This window comes from Engystomops pustulosus, chromosome 5 (assembly GCF_040894005.1).
Source record: "Engystomops pustulosus chromosome 5, aEngPut4.maternal, whole genome shotgun sequence".
Lineage (NCBI taxonomy): Eukaryota > Metazoa > Chordata > Amphibia > Anura > Leptodactylidae > Engystomops > Engystomops pustulosus.
The window spans coordinates 163,510,477-163,538,122 of NC_092415.1; the positions used below are offsets into that span (position 1 = coordinate 163,510,477).

At 44.9% G+C, this 27,646-nt stretch overlaps 1 protein-coding gene and 1 long non-coding RNA gene across 2 annotated transcripts in view; one reads left to right on the forward strand and one right to left on the reverse strand.

The window, feature by feature from the left end:
* Positions 1-1,678: 1,678 nt before the first annotated feature.
* LOC140134223 (uncharacterized) lies at positions 1,679-5,782 on the reverse strand. The gene is made up of 10 exons (XM_072154821.1): positions 5,623-5,782; positions 4,498-4,593; positions 4,296-4,397; positions 4,082-4,159; positions 3,299-3,394; positions 3,052-3,150; positions 2,809-2,889; positions 2,486-2,675; positions 2,078-2,163; positions 1,679-1,851 (listed from the first exon to the last, which is right to left on the reverse strand). Exons 1-8 carry the CDS (start codon positions 5,638-5,640, stop codon positions 2,487-2,489), a joined length of 759 nt encoding a protein of 252 aa, XP_072010922.1. The 5' UTR covers positions 5,641-5,782; the 3' UTR covers positions 1,679-1,851; positions 2,078-2,163; position 2,486.
* Positions 5,783-22,716: 16,934 nt separating this feature from the next.
* LOC140133450 (uncharacterized) overlaps positions 22,717-27,646 on the forward strand; it is a 125,836-nt gene continuing 120,906 nt past the window's right edge. The window contains exon 1 of the long non-coding RNA XR_011855896.1: positions 22,717-22,836. This is a non-coding gene — a long non-coding RNA (uncharacterized lncRNA). The remainder of the gene's footprint in view (positions 22,837-27,646) is intronic.

Genomic DNA, 27,646 nt, shown 5'->3' on the forward strand with positions numbered 1-27,646 from the left:
GACCCCCCTGTAATGTGGATAACACTCAGGAGACCCCCATTTACTGTGTATAACACTCGGGAGACCCCCCTTTACTGAGAATAACACTCGGGAGATCCCCCTGTACTGTGTATAATACTCGGGAGACCCCCCTGTACTGTGTATAACACTCAGAAGACCCCCCCCTGTACTGTGTATAACACTTTGGAGACCCCCCCTGTACTGTGTATAACACTGAGAAGACCCCCCTGTACTGTGTATAACATTCAGGAGACCCTCCCCCCTGTACTGTGTATAACACTCGGGAGACCCCCCTGTACTGTGTAAAACACTAAGGAGACCCCCCTGTACTGTGTAAAACACTCGGGAGACCCCCCTGTACTGTGTATAACTTTCGGGAGACCCCCCCTGTACTGCGTATAACACTTGGGAGACCCCCCTGTACTGTGTATATCACTGAGAAGACCCCCCTGTACTGTGTATAACACTCGGGAGACCCCCCTGTATTGTCTATAACACTCAGGAGACCCCCCTTTACTGTGTATAACACTCAGGAGACCCCCCTGTAATGTGGATAACACTCGGAAGACCCCACCTGTACTGTGTATAACACTAAGGAGAACCCCCTGTACTGTGTATAACACTCAGGAGACCCCCTCTGTACTGTGTATAATACTCGGGAGACCCCCCCTGTACTGTGTATAACTCTCGGGAGACCCCCCTGTACTGTGTATAACACTCGGGAGACCACCCTGTACTGTGTATAACAGTCGGGAGACCCCCCTGTACTGTGTATAAGACTTGGGAGATCCCCCTGTACTGTTTATAAGACTTGGGAGATCCCCCTGTACTGTGTATAACATTCAGGAGACACCCCCCCTGTACTGTGTATAACACTCGGGAGACCCCCCTGTACTGTGTATAACACTCGGGAGACCCCCCTGTACTGTGTATAACACTTGGCAGATCCCCCTGTACTGTGTATAACACTAAGGAGACCCCCTGTACTGTGTATAACACTCGGGAGACCCCCCCTGTACTGTGTATAACACTCGGAAGACCCCCCTGTACTGTGTATAACACTAAGGAGACCCCCTGTACTGTGTATAAGACTTGGGAGATCCCCCTGTACTGTTTATAAGACTTGGGAGATCCCCCTGTACTGTGTGTAACACTCGGGAGACCCCCCCCTGTACTGTGTATAACACTCGGGAGACCCCTGTACTGTGTATAACACTCGGGAGACCCCTCTACTGTGTATAACACTCGGGAGACCCCCCTGTACTGTGTATAACACTCGGTAGACCCCTGTACTGTGCATAACACTCGGGAGACCCCTGTACTGTGTATAACACTCGGGAGATGCCCCTGTACTGTGTATAACACTCGGGAGACCCCCCTGTACTGTGTATAACACTCGGGAGACCCCTGTACTATGTATAACACTCGGGAGATCCCCCTGTACTGTGTATAACACTATGGAGACCCCCCTGTACTGTGTATAACACTCGGGAGACCCCTGTACTGTGTATAACACTTTGGAGATCCCCCTCTACTGTGTATAACACTCGGGAGATCCCCCTGTACTGTGTGTAATAGTCGGGAGATCCCCCTGTGCTGTGTATAACACTCGGGAGACCCCCCTGTACTGTGTATGTATAGAAAAGGCGGACAAGGAGAGACCAGAAAGTGAGTGTTAGTGGAGCCTATCATGGATCCAGTACAGCAGACCATAGTCTCCTGACACTGACATAATTCGTTTAATGGTCAAAAGTCAAAAACCTCAGTAGAAAGGTTTGTGTAGATGTTCAGATTTTCATTGTCATAGACGTCCAGCTCTGACACCAGGGGCGGGAGGACGCGTCTATTGGCCTAATGAAAGAACAAAGATATATCACTACATACATTCCTCATCAAGTGGCTGCTACATGTCTACAAGACTGGAGCCATCCTGGAATGATCCATATCTAAGTGTCCGTAGCAGTGATGATACCACATGGACATCGGCCTAGATGGGAATATCTTATGGACATTGCTCACTAGTAGAGAAGTGATAGGTTTTCATCTATGTGGCAGAGTATAGACTATCAGGACTTACAGGTTCGGTAGGTTACAGGTCGTCTAGAAGAACTTCTTATCCTTGGGGATGAAGTGCAGAGTAGTCAGGAAGTTCATGAATGAAAGCTGCAAAAAAAAAAAAAAAAATTCTAGATGATGTGGAAAGTCTCACATTAGGTCATATAATCCAACGCAAAAGCCAAAAATCAGTCAGTGTATGTTGTAAAAATATTTTTTGAGCTCCCATAATGCACTTTTCCAAACTAAGAGCAGTAACATCAACTTAGCTGTAAACATGTAATAGTAAAATAGTGTGTGATATCGGGAAGAGAAGTAAATTAAATAATTTGCAAAGTCACTGGACAAGTTCTGAAGACTCCGATCTGCAGAATCTCAGATCTCCTTGATGTTGTCCTTGTCACAATGTACTGATGTGCGTTCCACCTACCTCAGAACTCATCCTCATTGACCTGGGTTGAAGCGTCAACCATATAGGAATGTTTCATGGGTTTCACATGGATCATGGTGACTTTTGGCCCAGGGCTGAGCTCTTCCTCTGTGACTTGGCACCCAAAGTTTTTTGTGTCCGGTCTGCTGAGAGCTGGCGTGAAAGGAGTCACCTTTACTGATTCCCGGCACTACAGAGGAAACATAAGAGAAAGCTGATGATGATGTGTGTATCACGAGTCCAGTCACTTGTGAATGAGATCCTGAGATACACGACATGAATCACCAGGCTGAGATACATGTCCTAGACTGAGATCTCCTCACCATGCAGAAAAGGCTCCTCAGTCTTTGTCTCCATCTTGATCCAGATGATCTTTTCTTCTCCCCAGAGGTTTCTGGTTCATCCTGTTGAGAATTTGGATACACAGAAATTTAGAGTGATAGAAAGCAAATGAATCCTCCATTCAACTATAAACATGGGTCCAGACTTACTATGGAAAAGCACCAAAAATTGTACACACAGCGGACACCACACACTAAATGACTATATAGCAATGGCCTCCTTACCGATCTAATCCAGCAGGGCTCAGGTGACTCCGGCATCAGGTCTCCTGATTCATCATCAGTAGCAGCAGCAAAATTATAGAAGGCAGGAGAAGGACCTGGCTGTGGGACATAAAAATAGAAACATTACTTTCAGATCAATGATATCTTATTAATAAGATGTCATGGAGGAGGTGAACCCCAGATAACCCCAATATCACATGTTATGTATAATGTGGTGATGGCTGATGGTGTCTCTAGAATTATTTACCCCGTCCTCGTATGAATTAATCCAAGTGTGTTCCGCCTCCGGCTCCAGTGCCCTGCGGGTCAGAACTTGGACATGGGTGCGCCCAGTAAGATTATCCTATAGGGGAGAGAGAAGAACAGAATTTTGGATCAGTGAAATTATTTGTGGCTCCACATGATGGAGACGTCTCCAGAAGGAATCATGCAAAGTAACCATAGACCTTCAGGAGCGGAGATGGTGGAGACCACTAGTGGAGTATAGGAGGACATTGGTGGAAACCAATAAACCAGGATCAATTACTCATAAACATATGTGTTATCCATAGACTCCTTCCTTCTAAAATCAACCTTTATAATTCTGCTGATGAGCCAGAAGCAATCTGGGGGGGTATTACCAGTATCCCTCTGTGCTGTAACTCCACAGACCGTTACCCAGTCTCCAGCCCTGGAGGGAAGTGCTAGGGGAGAAGGAGGTGGGGAAGACAGTGTAATAGTCTGTGAAGGTGCAGCACAGAGAGTCTCTGGTAACAACCCCAAGAGTTCTATAGGCTCATTGGCATAATTTTAAAAGTTGAATTTAGAAGGAAGGAGGCCATAGATAACAAATATAAGAAGATTACTACAGTCATGGTGCCTGGATCTAAGAAACGTACAGTGGACACCAGATGTAACTATTACATCTAAATTTGTAAATCATGTACTTGATAACACGCTCTAGTTTATCTTGCGTCTCTTAGAGAATATTAGTAAATCTGCCCCATTGTCTATAAGTCGTGTGTGGATAATAGAGGAGAAGAGACATTACCGTGATGATGCAGTCCAAGTCCAGCGGCGTTTTTCCTGTACTACACTCAGGAGGCGAATCCAGTGGTAGGAAATTCTCCTGTCAATACATATTAATTGTCAAATTCGAATCATTTTCCCTCAATTCATCATGACCTCCAACATCATCATTAATAGCATCAGCAGCAGTTATGGGACATGGTGAGTCCATGACTATATAGTAATGGCCTCCTTACCGATCTAACAATCCAGCAGGGCTCAGGTGACTCCGGCATCAGCTCTCCTGGTCCATCCTGTGCAGCAGCAGCCAAATTATAGAAGGCAGGAGAAGGACCTAGCTGTGGGACATAAAAATAGAAACATTACTTTCAGATCAATAACATATCACATGTTATGTATAATGTGGTGATGGCTGATGACGTCTCTAGAATTATTCACCCCGTCGTTGTATGATTTAATCCAAGTGCGCTTAGCCTCCGGCTCCAGTGCCCTGCGGGACAGGACTTGTACACGGGTGCGCCCAGTAAGTTTATCCTATAGGGGAGAGAGAAGAACAGAATTTTGGATCAGTGAAATTATTTGTGGCTCCACATGATGGAGACGTCTCCAGAAGGAATCATGCAAAGTAACCATAGACCTTCAGGAGCGGAGATGGTGGAGACCACTAGTGGAGTATAGGAGGACATTGGTGGAAAGAGACATTGATATAACCAGAAATGAGTAAAGATGTAGTAGGCGGCTCTAGAACATCTTCCATATCAAATAGTCTATCTCTCAGAGCATTATGGGTAATACCATGCTGTATACAGCAGTGATAGAGAAAGTAAATGGAGAAAGATTCTATTGCTATGGTAACCAGTACACCATCTTTCTTTTAGAGTAAATTATACCATTTTTGCAATTTCTTCACATAAAGTTTATAATTTTAAACTGTTATCAGCAAGAGGAGTGTAAGAATGAGTCTGGGGGTGACATATTATAACTAGTGCACAGTAGATACAGGGTTTAGATCTTCCCCTCACCCTCCCAGACACCTCAATGTCACCCTAATGACAGATTTAGGACCTCAGTATAACCAGGAATGGGTGGAGGGGACATCAGGACCTGGATATGATGTCACCATGTTTTATAATATGTCCTTTAAGGACAGGGGTCAGGGGGGTAAATCTTCTTCCTGCTCCTCTGGACACACAGCGCTATCAATAATGCCCCAAATGTAGAACAGAAACCAAAACATGAGAGCAGATATTCCCCAGGATCCGTGTCGGACTGTCCCACCAGAGGATCGGAGGATCCTCCGGTGGGCCCAGGCTCCAACCTTATACTGGATTACAAAGATACAGCAGAAGATAACTAAATTTGGAAGCTGGAAGGGTCTTTTATTTAGTTGAATGTGAAGAGGGTCCTCCAGAAAAATGTTATCTGGTGGACCTAAGTAGCCCCAGTATGACACCGCCCAGGAATCCCCTTATCTACATTACAATTGGACCGTCTATTTCCTGATGTCTAAATTTCACCACTAACAATAATCCTGATATCCGTCAGTAAATAAAGTCTACTTACAAAAAATCTTTCCATCATTCGTCAGTAAAACAGCAAAAAATCTCCTCTTCACTCTCCACTCCTCAACTATACAACCCTCAGAGAATTATGGGTACAGAGCGGGAGTTATATAGCAGTGATGACATCACAGCGGGTATGACATCATGTTTAGAACTCAGTTGAATGGGGAGGATTCTGATTCCATGGGAACCCAGTACAGGGAGTGGCCATCTTGTATAATAAATGATGGAGACATGATAAATGTATATTAAATATGGCAAATTTAACCCTTTTGACTCTCTTCTATTCCGGGAGTTACTCATATATCAGTATATCAACTTCTGATAGAACAGCCAAAAATATTTCGGCCTATAGTAAAGACATTTGTATAATAGTGTCCAGGTGGTGACCTCATACCTGCCATATACATCCATAGGTCCAAATTAGCCCAACATATGCCAAAACTATGTCCCATTGTTATACATAAGGGAGTTATACATGAGCTGATTGTAGTAAAGTAGTGTTACCCATATTAACCGATCACAGCGCTGCTTTCATTTTATTAGCTGCTCTGTATGAATCTAAGCTGAGCTGTGATTGGCTGCTACATACATATTGCATGGCTATATAGATAGGGTAAGATGTGGGTATATGTTGGGTAAGATCTCAGCTTCACATTCACCAGCTCTGACAAGGAGAGACAGCGATGAACATGGGAAAAAATGAAATAAAAATGTGCTAAATTTTGATAACTGAATTGTTGATTTGTTACAAAAAAATTGGCGCCATTTTACTATAAAATAAATTTTTCTGATCTTTTTTTTTTTTTTAAGACCCTGTCCACTTGTGTAGTTGCTGTTCAGATGTGACATGTGACGAAAGGAGTTGCAGTTTTTGATGCTAATTTGTGACACAAGAGATTTTAGGACTTTTTGGTTCAATTCATAGAAAAACTGAATTAATTAGTGAGATCCTAATATTAAATCTGCCATCAAATTCCATCCTGATAAACCAGGATCAATTACTCATACACATATGTGTTATACATGGCCTCCTTCCTTCTAAAATCAACCTTTATATTTCTGCTAATGAGCCAGAAGCGATCAGGGGGGGTATTACCAGTGTCCCTCTGTGCTGTAACTTCACAGACCATTACCCAGTGTCCTCCCCAGGCGGGAAGTGCTGGGGGAGAAGGAGGTGGGGAAGGCAGTGTAGTAGTCTGTGAGGCTGCAGCACAGAGAGTCTCTGGTAACAACCCCAGGAGTCCTATAGGCTCATTAGCATAATTGTAAAAGTTGAATTTAGAAGGAAGGAGGCCATAGATAAAAAATATAAGAAGATTACCACAGTCACAGTGCCGGGATCTATGAGTAAGTGTCCCTGGTTTCATGCTTGATTGCGATGGTAGATTTCCTTTAAGGTCACCCATGGCCAATGAGCCTTAGGGGGTTTATATACAGTTTCTTTCCCTTATGAAGACCTGTACATTATAGATTTCTTACTGGGACCTGGCAGCTTTAAGTTCCTTCTCTGCGGTCACCTATGGTATTTAGGTTTTCCACTATAGGAGAAGTCACAAGCTCAGATGTAATCCTTATAGTGATCCTAAATGTCGGCATCTAAATGACTAATAGAGAATCTTTCTTGGTTGAACAAAAGATTGTGAAACCTCCATCTATATTACATCATGTGTAAGATCCATATTATCACCAGGCGACGGTCACTGGATTATGGTTGTAGGATTTCCCATACAGACCTGTCATGTCCTCCTCACACCTGTGACGTCCTGACATCTCTGTGACTAATGGCCAAAATATCCGTCAGATCTGTAATAGATATAATACCGTAATGAGAGGGAGGGGGGAGAAGAGGAGACGTCATCATTCCTATACACATACATATAAACCTCCAGTGATCTGCCATATCCAATCAGGCGATCAGCAGAGCAGCAATTTTTGGGCTAATATTTTATTCAAGAATTATTAAAGCTACCCCCGTATTGCTCTTAGAGGGTCCCATAGGTCCTATTAGGCCTAGTGCACACGTGCAGTGGTCATGATCTGGATGCCCAGTTTGGGGCCAGATATCGCCCACCATTGAGGTCTATTACTCCAGGTCACGGTGTGTTGAGTATATCATCTCTCACGGCACTGTGACTGAGCTGGGTAGCCTCCTCTCTATGGAGGACTCGCCCCTCCCCTCTCCAACAAACCCAAAACATCCCCTTGTGTGCAGCCTATTACATGTATGTAGCCTTACATGGATCAAGCTGTAGATTCTACTTAACATCATCATTAGACAAGGAGTCATTGGCAGGGAAGCTAAAGGTCCATCTATAGATATTGCCATGGAAGGGCCAACCTACATCTCTGAAGTCTCCAAATATAGATCCATGATGTCAGCTCCCGGACAGATCTGCCACAAACTTAAAGGGGTATTCTCGTCTTGGCATTTACATTCAATTTTATTAATCTGCCATATATATACATTTCTTCAATTAGATCTTATTAAAAAAAACTGTGTGAAGATAATCTCTCATAAATGTTGCCATATGGTCCCTTAGAAACAAGTCTGTGTCCTTGGATACGGCCACCTCTGCTGGAGTGATTTCACAAAGTAACAAAAAGTTTTCGTATATGAAATGTCCGGGAGTTACTGCATATCCTTCAGCTATCCTGTGGTAATGATCGCTGAATCCAGGAGGTCAGGGCTCAGTAGCCCATGTCTGGCCACCGCTGCCAAAATGTGAGGTGGTCGTATCCAAGGAAGCTATCTCGTTTCTAAGGGACAACATGGCAACATTTATGAGAAATTATCTTCACACAGGAACATTTTTTTAATAACATCCAATCAGAAGAAATGTTTACATATTGAAAATGAATTAAAATAAATGTAAGTGCCCAGATGGGAAAACCCCTTAAACGTTTCCCTAAAGAAAAAAAGATATTTTTTTATCATAAACATGATCATACCTTAAATATCATATTGTGTTGTGTCCCGATGTATTAGGAAGACTCATCGCCAGAACTGAGGTCCCACAACCCTTTCCATGCTTGGGTCATAACCACCATGTATGAGCTCTAACACACATGTGTAGCTCTATCATATAGAGGTGAATATAGAAAGTTATGTATATTAGGTTGTGTGATGTGTGTCATTATAACGCCATAAAATAATTTTTCCTAGAACTCTGTCCACGTGATTCCTCCTGGAAATGTAAGAATACATCCACAACGTGACACTACCATTTACTGTGCCTTCAGTCTTTTACAAAGAGATCCCAAGGATCGACCATCAATAGTTGAAGACTATGGTCATCTGGACAACCACAAGGACATAGAGCTAGAAGCAGTTGACTCCTTGCCCATGTAGCTTCAGCCACGGCTAGCATACATTTTCATTAAGAGCCACGTCTCCAGTAGAGATTTCTGAACACTACAGGGGCAAGGAGCCAGCTGCTTCCAGCTCCTAGACTTTATGTATATGGGGCATCAAACAGTTGATCATATGGGTGTTGTGTGTTATTGCTCCAACAATCAACTACTGAAAATAGGCCATCAATAAAAATTCCTGACCAAACCCATTTTCCAGGAGGAAAATCCATCCGTGACAAGTGACATTTTGTCGCCTCCTATGCCCTGATGTATCAGCTAGATATCTAAGTGTAATAGACACATGACTCCATACACCGTCATAGGCCAGGACCATAACAATAGCTTCATAGACCATAACAATGGCATCATAGACCATAACAATAGCTCCATAAACCGTCAAAGTCTGAGACCATAACAAAAGCTCTATACAATGTCATAGGCCAAGACCATAACAATGACTCCATACACCGCCATAGGCCGAGACCATAACAAAAGCTCTATACAATGTCATAGGCCAAGACCATAACAATGGCTCCATACACCGCTGAGGGGTTAACATTATCTTTCACATAAACACAATTTTAATAAGTAGTGTATACAGGGCCCATTCTAGCATTTATGGTGTCTCAGGTGAAAATTATAATGCCGCCCCCCCCCCTTATGTAACGTTTAGATGGGTGTAATATGTGTGCTTTATATTAGCAGTATGATTACTGAACCTCCTATAGTTCATAGGAACTTGAGTTAGAACACCATAACATAGGTAGAAATAGGGGAAGGACAATGTAAAATAAAAGAAATTACTCATTAATGTGAATGTTACATGTTCTTTGCAACTGTTTGGACAAGTTCTGGATGGCAGGTGTGAATATGTGATAAAATAAGGCAAAGATCATCCTTTTACACCTTTCGGCGACCTTCACATGAACGTGTGCAGGACTTGGGGCACATAAAAGTGATGAGTGCAGATGACAATACAATAGACGGCCCGGGCAGTCTGCTCATAATCTGCCTATGAAAACCATAGCTGTGTATGAGCCCATGAAAAGGTTATGGAGACGTGTGCTATAGAAGCAAAATTTTTAACTGTTTAAGTGACAGTTGTTAATGAGAGCTACATATGAAGATATCAATGCCAACCATAACTATAACCCTGAATATCGGCATCTCTGGCTCAAAGAAACACCACTGCTCCTCCGTATATATAAGAAAAATAAAAAGAACATAAACGGTCAATAATTTATGTCCCATAGTGTAGAAGTTTATATTGACACTGCGGCACATTTACTTAGAACAGTGCAGGGTGTACTATGTGCAGTTACCTGTCTACAGTGCAGGATTTCTGGTGCACGTTCTTCATGAATCTGGCGCTCCTTGCACTGCTCTGACAGAGGGCATCACTTTTTTTGGTGCACCTTTAACATGGGGCGTGTGACAATTCTGTCTGACTTTGCATGATAAATGTGACGGTCCGAATGATCACTGGAACGTCCCTTTCAATGACGAAGTGTTTTTCGAGTGAAAAATAGTGCAGCCGCGACACAAAAGAGTTGTGTGCAACAGAAATGTGGCGCAGATACTTCTTAAATCCTGTGAAAGACCTAAAAGAAAGCTCAAACTTCGACAGAGAACTGGCGCAAAGCCCTTAGTAAATGTGACCCAGTGTTTTATTTATTTCTTTTAATGCACCTATACAACACTTACACCACTTTCGGCGGGACTGTCACGTTTTTTTAGCTGTGTTCCGCCTCCTTGGGTCACGCTTTGCTATGCTTTGTCCCGGACCAAGAGACTGAGTCCCATCTCCTGGTCCCAGGACACACTGACTGCAGAGACACAGGGGCAACGCAGACCCTCTGCTCCTTCTCCTGAAGCTGTGGAGGTGCAGGGGGCAGCACAGAGGAGAAATAGCAGCACCTTGTATGATGTGCTCCCCCCTCCAGCAGCTGCAGACGTGTATTGGGAGCATCTCTACAGCAGGGATGAGGTAGGACACAGCCTGACCCTCACACTGACCTGTGGCTGTGTGTGCTGTGTGACAGGAGACATCTATCAGGACTTATATGTCAGCTTTGTGACGTACAAGCCCTGAAATAATTGCAATATCTCCGCGCTCTAACACCCACGATCGGAGCCGACTCCGATCGTGGGTTTTAACCCCTTACATGTTGCGGTCAAGCATGACCGCGGCGTGTAAGGGCATTTCCGCTATGGATCGGATTCCCCGTGCGCTTACCGGGGGATCCGATCCACTTCTGGGCAGCTTCGAGGACTGCCATGTGCTTCGGGGCTGCCCGATGTCCTCAGCAGTCAGACCCCTTCCGGGTCTGACTGTAAACTGTCTGCGCATGCACCTGCATGCTCAGACAGTTTACACTGCTCTACAATGAAGAAGTATTGTAGAGCAGTGTATTGAACTTAAACCAGTGATCAGAGCATCACTAGTTCAAGTATGGAAAAGTAAAAAACATGTAAAAACACTAAACACTACACATTAGAATAAATAAAAATTAAAAACATAAAAATATAAGCCCCTAAAATGTCACTTTCCCATAAAAACACTTAATAAAGTATAAAACACACAAAAAAGCCACTTATTTGCTATTGCCGCATCCGTAACAATCTGTATAATAAAACAGAATCATTACTGGACCTGCACGCTAAACGCCAGGGAAAAAAACCGCAAAAAACTTTCCGAAAAAAGATAATTTTTAATTAATACCTTTAAAAAAATGCCCTAAAGAGTGATAAAGGAAAGTTACGCACTCTAAAATAAGACACTAAAAAGAACAACTCTTCTCCCAAAAAATAAGCCCTTAACCAGATTTGTCATCTGAAAAATAAAAAAGTTATGCATATGAAAATATGGTAATGCTAAAATGTACAAGATTTTCTCCAAATTAGTTTTTATTCAGTAAAATTGAATAAAATACACAAAACCCCCACATGTTGAAGCTCCAAAGTTATAACCACTTATAGTGACACGTGGCAGATCAGAAAAAATGACCGCATGAGGAAGATGAAAAGTGGCTTCTGCGGCTGAGGGTGTATGAATAGGGCTCACGGGGTGAGCCCTCTTCATACACACATGGGGTTTGCTGCATATTGCAGCAATCACCCATCACTAACAGCTGTGATTGTTGCATGCACCAATCACAGAAGTTAACCCCTTGATTGGTGCCTGAAGTTAAAAAAAAATTATAAAATCTAAATATTCTATCAAAATATAATAACAGTTATTCCCAGAGTTTAAACCCAAAAAATAACAGAAAATAGCGGCACAATGAAAAATGACACTTTTTTGCCATTTTGCTAAATATAAAACCTGTAAAAAAATAGTTTAAAAGGCTGTACTGTCCTAAAAATGGTAACATTGAAAATGCTTATCTGATCTCGCAAAAAATGACACCAAACACAGCTCCGTACACTGAAGTATGAAAAAATTATTAGCATCAGAAGATGGCAAAATAAAGAGAAGGTTTTAATTTTTGTATAAAAGTATAAAAACATTACAAAACCTATAATTTTTGTATCCTTGGGGACAGGAGGAGGAGACTGGAGGAGGCTGGGGGACAGGAGGCCACATGAGGAGGCTGGGGGACAGGAGGCCACATGAGGAGGCTGGAGGACAGGAGATACAGGAGGAGGCTGGGGGACAGGAGGCCACATGAGGAGGCTGGAGGACAGGAGATACAGGAGGAGGCTGGGGGACAGGAGGCCACATGAGGAGGCTGGAGGACAGGAGGCCACATGAGGAGGCTGGGGGACAGGAGGCCACATGAGGAGGCTGGAGGACAGGAGGCCACATGAGGAGGCTGGGGGACAGGAGGCCACATGAGGAGGCTGGAGGACAGGAGGCCACATGAGGAGGCTGGGGGACAGGAGGCCACATGAGGAGGCTGGAGGACAGGAGATACAGGAGGAGGCTGGGGGACAGGAGGCCACATGAGGAGGCTGGGGGACAGGAGGCCACATGAGGAGGCTGGGGGACAGGAGGCCACATGAGGAAGCTGGAGGACAGGAGGCCAAAGGGTGAAGACACACATGGCGTTTTTAGGCCGTTTTTGGGCCGTTTTTAGTTTTTTTTGTGTTTTTTGAAAACGCATGCGTTTTTGACAGGTTTCAGCAATTATCTTAATTCAAACTGGTCATAAACACATGCGTTTTTAACGATGTGAAAACGCACTAACTAAAAAATGGCCCAAAAACGGCCTAAAAACGCCATGTGTGTCTTCACCCAAAGAATGAGGCTGGAGGACCCAGAATGAAGCTGCAGGACCGGAGGATGGAGGACAGGAGGCTACAGGAGGAGGCTGGAGGACAGGAAGAGGCTGGAGGACAGGAGGCTACAGGAGGAGGCTGGAGGACAGGAGGTCACAGGAGGAGGATGGAGGACAGGAGGCTACAGGAGGAGGCTGGAGGACAGGAGGAGGCTGGAGGACAGGAGGCTACAGGAGGAGGCTGGAGGACAGGAGGAGGCTGGAGGACAGGAGGTCACAGGAGGAGGCTGGGGGACAGGAGGCTGGAGGACAGGAGGAGGCTGGAGGACAGGAGGCTACAGGAGGAGGCTGGAGGACAGGAGGAGGCTGGAGGACAGGAGGCTACAGGAGGAGGCTGGAGGACAGGAGGAGGCTGGAGTACAGGAGGTCACAGGATGAGGCTGGAGGACAGGAGGCTGGAGGACAGGAGGAGGCTGGAGGACAGGAGGCTACAGGAGGAGGCTGGAGGACAGGAGGCTACTGGAGGAGGCTGGAGGACAGGAGGTCACAGGAGGAGGCTGGAGTACAGGAGGTCACATAATGAGGAGGATAGAGAACAGGGACCACACCCAGGGGTGCACCTAGCCTTTCTGCTGCCTGAGGCGAGCTATAAAAAGACGCCCCCCCCCCCCCCCCCGACTCCAGATATGTAATATATCAAGGAGTGTCAGGACCAGACCCAATCATATTGGTTTAATGTGAAAAGCAATGCAAAATACATAGAGCATCCCACCGTGTATTATAGAATAAACACAGCGAGCTACTACCAAGGACATATACATACAACAATCCGCCATATAATATAAAATCAATACAGCGTGCCACCACATACCATATAATACATATAGCATGCCCCCATATACCATGTAATACATACAGCGTGCCGCCATATAATACATACAGCGTGCCCCCATATACCATATAATACATACAGTGTGCTGCCATACACCGTATAATACATACAGCGTGCCGCCATATACCATATAATACATACAGCGTGCCCCCATATACCATATAATACATACAGCGTGCTGCCATACACCGTATAATACATACAGCGTGCCGCCATATACCATATAATACATACAGCGTGCTGCCATACACCGTATAATACATACAGCGTGCCACCATATACCATATAATACATACAGCGTGCCGCCATATACCATGTAATACATACAGTGTGCCGCCATATACCATATAATACATACAGCGTGCCGCCATATAGTATATTTTACATGGTGGCACACTGAATGTACACACATACATACACATATATAAACAGTATATACAGCAAATATACAGACATACATATACAGAATATATATATATATATATATATATTACACACATACAAACACACACAGACACATCTATGCATAAATTCATACACACACACACACACATATACATACATACATAGAAGTTACCTTCACTCTTTTTTTCTTTTCTCGTCGGCCTTGTCCTCCGGTGTGGGGGGATGCCGGGGAGGTGAGAATCGCAGCCGGGGGAGGGGGGAACGGGGATGTCGGAGCCGGGGGGGACCAGAGTCGGGGGGGGGGGGTGCGAAAACGGAGCGGCAGGGGAGGCGACGACCAGCGCGGACATTGGGCTGGGGCAGGGACTGGTACCTGTGCCGGGTGGTCAGATGTGATAGGCGGGCCTCAGGGGGGGAAGTGTCGGCCGGGGCGCAGGTACATGTGCCGGCCGCGCGCTTGTTGAATGCATGGGCGGGCCGCTGGGGGAAGTATCGGCCCGCGCGTTGGTACCTGTGCCGGGTGTTTGGATTTTATAAGCGGGCCGCTGGGGGAAGTGTCGGCCTGCGCGCTGGTACAGGTGCCGGCCGCCGGCGGGTAAATGTGATGGGCGGCGGTATTGTTGGGCGGGGGGCGGTAAGATGTGCCGGCTGGAACACTTGCCAGCGGGCGGGAGCCTGACGCCGCCCCCTAGTCTAGCAGGAGTTGTGCCGCCTGAGGTGAGAATCTCAACTCGCCTCATGGTAGGTGCGCTCCTGACCACACCATGTGAGGAGGGGTGGGGGTTTGAGTACAGATAGCATTATGTTTAAGTTTGGGGAGAAAAATAAAAGCTGAAAACCAAATGTAAAGGGAGAATAAAATTAAAGAGGGATTTTATATTTTTCACATGTTGCAGAGTTGCATAAGGGGTTATTATATTGGTTCACGGGAAGGGGGGGACAAATTAAGGGGCGTTGTACCATGTGGGGACCATCAAGTTTGATATTATATTATGCCTGTGGGTGGGACAATGGGCGTGGTTTAGAAAAAGGAGGAGGAGCTTTGTGTCCCTCTTTCCCTTGCCCAAAAGTTGGGAGGTATGGCGTTACCAGTGTTCCTCTGTGTTGCTGCTGTCATCCCAGGCTTGGACTGTTTCTGCACTTCCCTGTACCTTGGCTGCTACCGCAGGCCTCATACCATCTCCTGCGGTGGTCCAGAGGGTCCACTGGTCCACAGACTCCTCCCTCCGGACTCTTCCCATAGAGACTTTTTAGTTCCGTTGTCTGTGTGACCCGTTATAGCAAGATCCGGCCATGGACCCCGCCAAGGCCATGGATCCTGTCAAGGACATGGACTGTTCTAATGACTCAGACCAATTGCTGGCAGAGGTCCTCACCCAGCAGTCTCAACTGATTTTTTCTTGGAGAAAGGATCTGAGCGGGGTTACCACCCTGCTCCGACAGCTGCTAGACTCCCGGCTACCGCAGACTCTACTTCCGCAGCTTCCCAGTGCTGCTCCGGCTTTCCAAGTGCCACTCCAGCCTGCCTCCATGCCTCTGCAGCTGTTTGATTGCCAGCAACCACAAGTCCGGCTTCCATGTCGGCCTCGCTTGGCTCCGGTGTTCCAAAAGCTGGCCGCCGTGCTTCCTCAGCTTCCAAGCTGTATTCCGGTTTTCCAAGGACCACTCCAGCCGGCCGCCATGCTTCCACCGCTTCCAAGTTCTCCTCCGGCTTTCCCAGAAGCCGCTACAGAACCTCCGGCCTTCCCAGAGGTCGCTCCAGTGTCTCCACCGGCCTTCCCAGAGGTCGCTCCAGTGTCTCGACCGGCCTTCCCAGAGGTCGCTCCAGTGTCTTCACCGGCCTTCCCAGAGGTCGCTCCAGTGTCTCCACCGGCCTTCCCAGAGGTCGCTCCAGTGTCTCCACCGGCCTTCCCAGAGGTCGCTCCAGTGTCTCCACCGGCCTTCCCAGAGGTCGCTCCAGTGTCTCCACCGGCCTTCCCAGAGGTTGCTCCAGTGTCTCCACCGGCCTTCCCAGAGGTCGCTCCAGTGTCCCCACCGGCCTTCCGAGAGGTCGCTCCAGTGTCTCCACCGGCCTTCCCAGAGGTCTCTCCAGTGTCTCCACCGGTCTTCCCAGTGACCTCTCCAGATTCTCTGGCTTTCCTAGAAGCCACTCCGGCCTCCGGCTTCCAAGAGCCGCTCCAGCCTCCGCAGCTTCCTAAAGCTGTTCCAGCTTTCCAAGAGCCGCTCCTGCCTCCGCAGCTTCCCAGTGCTGCTCCGGCCTCCCAAGAGCCACTTCAGCCTCTGGTTGTACTGCTTGCAGAGGAGTCTATGCAAGTTTGTCCTGTCTCTGCTTTTCTCCTTAGGTGTTCCGTCACCAAGATGAATTGGAGGAGGCGAAAAAAGAGGCTGAAGAAGAAGAGAAGAGGGGCCCTAAAGGGGGGGGGTACTGTCACGGGTGCTCCCGCGATCCATGTCGCGGATCGCGGGTACACCCGTGCTCCGCTGCCTGCCGGTCCCCGTCTCCCTGTCCTCACTTACATCTCCTGGCTCCCGTCTGTGCTCCGTCTCCCGGCGTGTAGGCCGCATGCCTCCTTGCCTGCAGTCGCACGCTCTCACCACTAGAGGGCGCGCGCGCTGACTTCTCAAGCCTTAAAGGGCCAGCGTCCTCCTGATTGGCTCCTGCTAATCCGGCTCGCCCTTATAATCCGGCACCTCCCTTCACTCCCTGCCAGATCTTCTCCTAGGATCTCCTATGGTTTCCATGCCAGGCTTCCCTAAGCCGTTCCTGTGGAAGAGAAAGCCCATTAGCGTTTCCAGACGCTTTCCTGTGTTTCTGTGTGTCTCCAGCGTTCTCATACGCTCCTGGTGTGTCCTGTCTTCCAGCGTTTCCAGACGCCTCCGTTTTTCCAGTCTCCAGCGTTCCCATACGCTTCCTGCTGCGCCTTCCAGGGTTCCAGTCCAGCTGTGTCTGCAGTCCATGCCAGCGTTACCAGTGTTCCTCTGTGTTGCTGCTGTCATCCCAGGCTTGGACTGTTTTCTGCACAACTTTTTAGTTCCGTTGTCTGTGTGACCCGTTACAATTTTATATACACTAAGCAGTGATCATCAAAGGATATTAAAAAAAACCCTCTAAAACAACAGATTGATAAAAACAGGGACATTTTATTTATGACGGGACAGCAATAAAAACATTAAAAACCTATGAGGCGAGACACATGAGCCCTGGCTCTTATCTGCTTGTGGCCTCCAGGTCAGAGGTAGAAGATCATGAAGCTGGCATGAATGTTAAGACCACTTTGCTAGGTGTTGAATCTCCTCATTAATTTATACTCCCATTCTTTCCTTTCTCTCTGTGTCTTAAAATGTCCCATTAAAATAGTAATCTGCAATTCTTCCATAGTGTGGTCCTCTCTGGAGAAATGTACAGCCACTGGCAGATCTTTCCTTTCATTTTTAATATCATCTCTGTGTGAGTTCATACGTTGATGGAGTCTCTGACCTGTTTCCCCAACATAAAGGCCTGTGGTTGGACACTGCTGACACATGATAAGGTAGACCACATTAGAGGACCTGCAGGAAAAGGTTCCCTTGATCTGATGTACCTGCTGTGATTGAGGTGCAGGTACCTGGTCACCTGTGCGAATGTGTTGGCACGTTTTACACCTGCTTTGTAGGCAGAGTGAGGTACCATTTTCTGATGGGGGTCTCAGGGCACTCCGGACAACCAGTTGTTTCAGGTTTGGTGGTTGCCGGAAGGACAGGAGAGGAGGGACTGGAAATATTTCTTTTAGTCTTGTATCTTTATGCAGAATCGGTTGGAGTTCTTTGGCAATGTGACGGAGGATCTCCAGTTGTGGGCTATAAGTGACTACTAGGGGTACTCTGGCCTCCTGTTGGGTCTCCTTATATTTGAGTAAATCATCTCTGTTGATGGCTGCTGCTTTACCTATTTGGTTATCAGTCACTTTTGGTCTGTAGCCCAATTGGAGAAATTCAGACCTGAGCTCCAGGAGGTGTTTTTCCAGGTCTTGTCTGAACAGATACGGTTGTAGCATATGGCCTGGCTGTATATGATAGACTGTCTGGTATGTTTGGGGTGGAAGCTGTTATTTCTCAGCTAGGCCGTTCTGTCTGTTGGTTTATGGAATATTGTTGTGGTTAAGTGGCTGTCTTTAATCTGTATGGTGGTATCCAGAAAGTGTATCTCCTTATCTGAATAGCTTAGTTTCAGATTGATGGTAGGGTGAAAATTGTTGTAGCCCTCATGGAATTGAATTAGGGCCTCCTCACCTGCAGTCCAAATGATCAGAATATCATCAATATAACGGAGAAGCCTCTACATTTTGTCATATTATTTCCTATTTATAGAATTGTAATCTTGGATACACATAGGAGAACAGAAGAGACTGTCACTTGCCTGTCTTGCTTTTGACACATGGCAGATACTACTACACTTTTCTCTACTATAATGCCAATGTTTACCCTATCAAACAGCATAAATGAGAAATCGTCTTATAAAATGGCATTCTTCTCTTTTCTTCAAAAACACAAACTGACAGGTCCATTTAACAGGGAACAGAAAAAGGAATGTTCAGTGTTAATTGCTCTTTGTTACAATAGCGAATCATTATTCTGTGGATGGATGTTCGGATAATGTTGCCAAAACACATTTAACAACAAAAGTCTGTCTAGAGAAGTGAAAACAATTTGTAAAATGAACGAGTGAAAAAGAAAAGACTGGAATACAATTTAAGGTAAAATATTGTTGTTTCATGCATGCCAAGCTGTCGTATTGCTATTGTATGTATCGAGTCACAGTTCACATTATTTCTGATGTATAACATGGGCTGCTATGAATAAAAGGCTTGTACAGATGTGTCCTTCCTTATCTGTTTGTGTCCCAACAAATACATACAAAGTATTTCCATAAGCAGATGGTCCAGTTATTGCTATCCCTCCCAAACTTAGCTTTATATTAAAACTACTCAAAAAGCCTAACTCTACTTCCACCATTCTAGGTCCAGCTAGGTCCAAGAAGCACTCTAGTTATCATGCTATGGGTGACCGACTCCCTCCCTTTGAGCCCCAACAGGTGTCAACCCTTCATTCTTTACTCTCCTCACATTATGACTTGTTCTGGTTCTTAGAGAAACTTGAAGAAATATAAGAGACCTTTTCTGGGGAACACTTATGTCGGGTTGTCTGACGGTCACGCCACCGATTTCTGTCGTGTGAAAGCTGGCGCTGATGCGCCACAATCCGATCGCATGCGATCCCGGGGCAATTCTGTGTAAATCGGAAACCTGGTGAAAGTGCGGCGTTCAGACCTTTAGTAAATGAGCCCCACTGTATCTCACAGCACTACAGGGATCATAATGGGGCAAATTTACTTACCTGGTCTAGTCGCGATCCCCGATTTGGACGGTCCGATGAGGATGAAATCCGGCGCAATTCATGAAGATCGTGCGCGCGAGTTCCTGCATCTGTCGCTTCCGCGCTGAGGTCTGCCGGAGTTCACCTTCTTCCCGGTGCTTGTAAGTGTGTGTCTTGCAACACAATTCTAAATGTTAAATCTTGCGCGTTGTCCGAATCCGTCGGGTTGTCCAATGGTCCGCCCCCTGATTTCTGTCACGCGCAACCCGAAGCTGATGCGCCAAAATCTGACTGCGTGCGACACAATCCCCAGCACTATGCGGTGCAAAACAGAAATCGTCGACGAAAATGCACTCTGTGGACCCTTAGTAAATGAGCCCCAATGTGTCTGCTAAGAGAGTCCCCGCCCACACTCTTACACTGACCATCACTGAGTGATAGATGCTAAAACAGCCGTAAACCTGAATAAAATTCTAAAGTAAGAGCTTAAAGATTATATTTTTTTATAAACATCACCAGAAAACACACACATCAAAAATATTCATAAAATTACATTTGCATTTCCCCATATAAAACTAGCTCTATGGGGGTAATTTACTAAGGGCCCGATTCGCATTTTCCCGACGTGCTACCCGAATATTTCCGATTTGTGCCGATTTTCCATGAATTGTCCCGGGTTTCTGGCGCACGCGATTGGATTGTGGCATGCACGCGACGGAAATCGGGGGGGCATGGCCAAACGAAAACCCGACGGATTCGGAAAAACCGCCGCATTTAAAAAAAAAAATTGTCGCACGGGCCATACTCACATGCACCAGGAAGAGATGAGTGAACTCCGACGCAACTCGACACCTGGTGGACATCGGGCGCAGGACCTTCATGAATTGCCGGAAGACCCGAATGCTCGTCCGAGAAGCCGCCGCTGGAACGCGAATGGACCGGGTAAGTAAATGTGGCCCTATGTGTCCAGAAAACAATGGTGAAAAAAGTTTAATACAGCACACAAAAAAAAGAGCACCTAAAACCGCCACGTACGAAAATTTGTGACAGATTTAGGGAACGTGGATACCCTAAAAAATAATATAATGAGACTATGAAACAGGATAGAAGGGCAATACTTAACCTGACCCCAGGTACACCAGATACACACAAATTGTCTAATTGCCCATCCGCAAATTAGAGAAATCTTGACTCATCACTGGGACCTCTTACTCCGGGATTAAAGCGAGATGGATCCACAGGTTCAAATCAATAGCACCATTTGGACTGAAAGAAGTCCTAAACTTCATCTGCTTTTTATGATTATATTTACACTAATACACTAAGCATGAGGGTTTGTTTTTCCAATTTAATTACATCTTTGTTGGTCATCCCACTTGCCCAGCAGAAAGGTTGATATGCTTAGGAGGGTGGTACTAAGCCCCATATAAGATTTGTGATACCGGCACCCAAGGCCATTGCTAATTACTTAATGCTGATGGTCATATTGTCAGTTTGTCTCCCTGATATTGTACGGTAAAACGTGTCAGGGCCAGTATTTTAGTTAGGAAGGAAATGAGATTAGAATTGTTGACTAGCTACAATATCCAATATGCACTTGAATCAGAGTGTCAGGATTCGGGATTCGTGGATCCACTGCACCACGCGGGAGGTGATACAACATGACACCTGGGACCAGAGTCTAAGTGGCACCTGGTCTTCACCAGAGCCCGCCGCAAACCAGGATGGACTTGCTGCGGCAGGGTACAACCAGGTCGTTCCACAGGTGCGACTTGCCTGTGGAACCAGGTACCTTAGCAAAAGACAGTCTCAGGCTCAGGTCCAGACACAAGGTCAGGGCATGCGGCAGAGATGCAACGTCAAGTCCAATCTGGGGTCAGCAACAGGAGGTCCAGGAAGATGGAAACAGGAACACGGGAACTCAGGAGCAGGAACACACGGGAGCAGGAATGCAGGATAGACGGGAACACTCAGGCACGCAGGAGAATATCGCTGGGAAGCTTTTTCTAAGGCTGTGAGGCACAAATACAGATAGGGCGTGATGGGAGAGCCTAGGTACCTTAGCAAAAGACAGTCTCAGGCTCAGGTCCAGACACAAGGTCAGGGCATGCGGCAGAGATGCAACGTCAAGTCCAATCTGGGGTCAGCAACAGGAGGTCCAGGAAGATGGAAACAGGAACACGGGAACTCAGGAGCAGGAACACACGGGAGCAGGAATGCAGGATACACGGGAACACTCAGGCACGCAGGAGAATATCGCTGGGAAGCTTTTTCTAAGGCTGTGAGGCACAAAGACAGATAGGGCGTGATGGGAGAGCCTTCTGGGAAAATGGCTAGTGCCAATTTATGGTGCGCTGGCCCTATAAATTTCCTGAAGCCCTAGGACATGGGGACATGCGCGTACGGAGCAGGCCGGGACTCGGGGACAGGTGAGTGGCACAGGTAAGCCCGCGACCCGTGATATCGGTCGCGGGAACACCCGTGACACAGAGATATCTTAGTTTATTTTTTCAGGCCTGTAACATAGCTGAGAGATAAGATCAGTAACCCCCTTAATATCTAGCCAGTGAATAAATAAAAGCATCAGCAATACACATGAGGGCTTTCATGTAAATACCTATGTGTGAACAAAATGCAGATATGGAGAATATGTATAACAATTAATTAATCAAAGTAAGTTGAGCAGTTCTATGAACCTCTTCCTTTCCTCTAGTGCAGTGGTGGTAAACCTATGGCACGCGTGCCAGAGAGCCCACGCAGAGCCCTCTCTGCATGCATGCGTACCATCTCCCCAGTCTCATCAAAGTCGGAGCCCCCTCTGTCCATTGCAGCCTGATGCTAATCATCTCTGCTCTCACTAGTGATGCCTAGTGAGACAGTAGCAGCCGATCAGTGCCCCCCCTCCTCCTCTTCAGCCCCGGAAGACAAGTACAGCAGAACGAGGAGTGAGAGTCCACAGAAGGAAGCCTGCAGCATCAGAAGGAGATAAGAGGTCAGGAGCTGCTGGGGCTGCTGTGTGTGATTTTCTTATCAGCAGTTCAGTGTTAGAGCTGCAAATGCCTTCAGAGGTTCTGTCAGGTAGCTTTGGGACGCTAAACCAACTAAAGATTAGTGTGATTTAGTGTCCCAAATCACCCTGTATCACAGATGTCTGTTGCCACCTATATACTGGTCTGTGTCTGAAACGCTCATCACTTGCATCAGGCTGTATCACTGGCTGCACGGTGCATGTGATGAGGCAAGTATGTATGTGGCCACAGACAGCTGTCATATGTGTGATCCCAAATCCACCTGTGCCCACACCTTCCACCCCACAATAACCACCACTTTGCCCTACAGATCCCCTGCCAAATTGGATTCCCTAAACCTTAACGCCATAACTAAAAATAGCGCCAAAAGATCAAAATACCACTTTTTAGCCATTTTGCAACAAGTGATCAAAAGCCTGTACGGTCCTCAAAATGGTAGCATTAAAAACATCAGGTCACCTCGGAAATAATTACACTACACACAGCTCTGTACACTGAGAAAAAGTTAGCACCAAAAATGGCAAAATATTTTTTTTTTTTTTGTACAGGTGGTTTCATTTTTGTAAATGTATGAAAATATTATAAAACATATATAAGTTTAGTATCCCCGTGATCGCACTGACCTAAAGAATATATGAAACACGTCATTTGTGGTGCACAGTGAAAGCTGTAAAATCCAAGTCCACAAGAAAATGGCACAAAAGTGTTTTTTCACCAATTTCACTGCATTATGCAGAATACAGACCCTCACAAAGCTATTTACATGGAAAAATAAAGTTAGATAGTGGGGAGTGAAAAATTAAAATACAAAAACAAAAAAGGGGTTAAGATGGCAATATTTGGTCCATAAGCAGGCTAACTTATAGTCCCCTAGTCCCTTCCTCTACTCAGGACTACTGTCACTGTATGTGGGTAATGTTAATCAGTATATGATGGTAATTCAGTATTCATCACTATATCAGCTTCTAGTATAGTGTTATTATAGGTAATGTTGGCCTTTCTATAGTCTTTATAACCAGAATTATGTGGTTTTAATGGTGGCGTCTTCAAGTCAAAGTGTTATTTGTCTCTTGTATAGATGTATTGTGGCACTATCGGGCTAAATTGCTGTGTTGGCACCTTGCACTAGAAACGTCGGCTTTGGTTTGCAGTTTGGGCACTCAGTCTCTTAAAGGTTCGCCATCACTGCTCTAGTGGTAGACTAGACTTTTTCTTAATATACTAGTGACCACTGATGGATGTAATTGTGAACTACAACTTGTATTGTAACTTTTTTTTATTATTGTTATTGATAAAAGGTTACATTTTAATCACATTTTAATCACAGCACAAATCACCCTACACGTCACTATTCTGTTATGTTAAATTAAGTAGGTGTTGCCATGGGTCACTCTTTGAGAATCAGATCACACATTGCATCTTATGTTCTTTATTTTAATTTTATACTGAATACAGTTTTTTTATCATGCTTGGTTATGTACCACTTTGGGTAACTTAAAAAATAAATAAAATTCACCGGAAAACAAAATTGTTCAAACCAGGCGTGACCATACCCTGTTGACATATCGACCACAGTAGCTTCTCTGATGCATCTACAGTATATGGCTATAAATAATGTAAACTTCAAAAAACCATAGAGGACCAAAAATAAAAACGGTATCCATTTGCTGAGCTTTATTATGCCCACTGTGCACATATTTGCTGTGAGCTACCGTCTGGAGCCCCTGGTTCTATGTGATCATTCCTGCACTAAACACTCTTGGGGAGAATTTTAGATGAGAAATTTGATAAAACAAAACTAAAACTAACATCTTTATTATTAACATCTTTGGTAGTAATATGTTATTATTAAGCTTTGAACAAAATATACTAATGCAAAAGGAGAAAATTAAGTTTAATTAACATTAATAGCATCAGGGCCACCTTGATAATCTTTAAACTACTGAACTGTGCAGAGCAGATGTCAGGGAATACGGCGGTAATAATGGCTCCTACTCCCCGGTGAATCATTGGTATTTAAGTTTCTTTTTAGATTAAAGAATCATCACATCAGCTTCAGAGGATTTTAGAGTACAGCAGGTTCCCTTTATGACATAGCGAATGCTGATACCGATACTAATTACATTCCTTGTCGCAGCAGCATCACAATATGTCTGTTTGTTCTGGATGCCAAGGATGGTGCCATATAACGATCATTTCTCAGCTGGGACTTGAAGCTTTTATCAAACCAATGGAGAGCGAAAAACTCTGGGGACAGTTCCCTCTGCTGATTCCAGCTACATTGTGTGTTGGAAAAAGGAATATATAATTTTTTATGTTACTTCTATTCCATGTTGGTGCCCATTATTAGTTATTGTTATATTTCTTATTGATAGCTACCGGTGGGTGCATGACCTGGAAAATCTCTGTTGCTAGAGGTGGTAGTGGAGGCACCAGCATCCTCTGTAAGGCTGTACTGATGACATATTAGTTATTGATTACTATTACATAAGTTTATAAGATAACAGCACATAGTAGAAACGTGTATTTGAGTTGGCAACTTTTATATTGTCTGCCTTTGGAATGGTAAATACAGTTAACATAGCCTATAAAAAACTAAGAAATCACTGGAGAATTTTTTATTGTTTTCCTTATTCTTTTCAAGTTCACTAGATACAGTATATGCATTCTCACTACATACAGTACACCACCAATTTGTGGACCAAATAAATGTCCAAAATATATTCTAAAAAATATATTTACTAAATTTGATTACCGTATATACTCGTGTATAAGCTGAGTTTTTCAGCACAAAAAATGTGCTGAAAAACGTCCCCTCGGCTTATACACGAGTCATACATTCATAAAAAATCTTTAAAAAATAATAAACTTATATACTCACCCTCCGGTGGCCCCGACCTGCAGCGCTGCTCCCCCGATGTCCGCGCGGGTCCTCTTCTGGCTCCCGCGCCCGTCTTCTTTCTTCACTAACTTCGTGCCGGGCGCCGCCATGTTTTTCCTCCAAGAAAATCTTGGACTCCAGTCACACTGTATAGGTTGCAGGGAATTTTTTATTGATACAAACTATTATACGTGACGTTTCGGTCAACAATAGACCTTTATCAAACTCTGTGGAATATAGTACAAAAAAGAAGTGCATGAGGAATGTTATATAAACACCAAAAAAGCTATTTACATATATACAAATGAGTCACAAATATATTGCGATATTGACATCAAGAGTGCATCAAAATAAAGAGCAAACTCCAAAATAGGTATTACAATACAGCAATAGCAGTTGTCATGGAGTCACAAAAAATGTTAAAGACAAGTGGTGGTTACAGATACAATGGTCTTCATAGGTTCATGAAAGGCATATCTGGTCCAATCTCAGAGAAAATACCTGTGGGAAATACAATGCAAGGTCAGCTTACCAGTCTGTAAAGTGGAATCAGTAAAGGGAGGTATGCGTGTAGCAATGTAGCGCTGCCCAGAAGGAATAGCGTTCTGTGCCGCTTAGTGGAGTGTGGCGCTGGTCTCCTCCTGCTGGCGGCGGCTATTTAAAGCCCAAGCCGTCATTGTGGGAGTGTACTTCCGGTATCGTGGCGGCAACTTCCGGTATGGCACCGGAAGTCGTCACAAAAAAAAATAAAATAAAATAATGATGAATATTGGACATCGATGGGTATAGAATGAATTTTGAACATGGAGGGGAAAGAGATAATAAAAAAGAAAGAAAAAATAGAAAAATAAGGTAGATAAAAGGAAAATTGTAAAAAAATAAAATCCAGAAAAGATAAAAATTGGAAAAAATTTAGGGTGGGGGACACTTGGAAAACAGTTGGAGAGCATACAGAGAACAGGCTTATTTTACCCATCCTTAGTAGTGGTGTCAACGAATCAGCATCAGGAAATTCTATCGTCTCTGTAAAAAACACATTAATTAGACACAATGTAGCGCTGCCCAGAAGGAATAGCGGTCTGTGCCGCTTAGTGGAGTGTGGCGCTGGTCTCCTCCTGCTGGCGGCGGCTATTTAAAGCCCAAGCCGTCATTCTGGGAGTGTACTTCCGGTATCGTGACGGCAACTTCCGGTATGGGACCGGAAGTCGTCACAAAAAAAATAAAAAAAATAATGATGAATATTGGACATCGATGGGTATAGAATGAATTTTGAACATGGAGGGGAAAGAGATAATAAAAAAGAAAGAAAAAAATAGAAAAATAAGGTAGATAAAAGGAAAATTGTAAAAAATAAAATCCAGAAAAGATAAAAATTGAAAAAAATTGAGAGATTTAGGGTGGGGGACACTTGGAAAACAGTTGGAGAGCATACAGAGAACAGGCTTATTTTACCCATCCTTAGTAGTGGTGTCAACGAATCAGCATCAGGAAATTCTATCGTCTCTGTAAAAAACACATTAATTAGACACTGGGAATGTAATAGGGTTAGCAAAAGCTTTGTATAATATATTCTCTATTGAGTCCATCTGGTTGTAATGTTTGTAATGTGTGTATCCAGTAGGATTCACGCTTCTTTAATAGTCCAACTCGATCCCCTCCTCTCCTTGGCATTTCAACATGTTCGATAATCTGGAATTTAAGTTGATTTATGGAATGCCTGGCTTCTAGGAAATGGGCAGGTATGGGGAGTAATGTGTTGTTGAGACGAATGGTGGACTTGTGCTTACATATCTGATCACGGATACGCTGGGTAGTTTCCCCTTTGTACGCTATGCCACATGGGCATTTAATGAGATAAACACAGTAATCAGTGTCACACGTGTAGTAGCCTT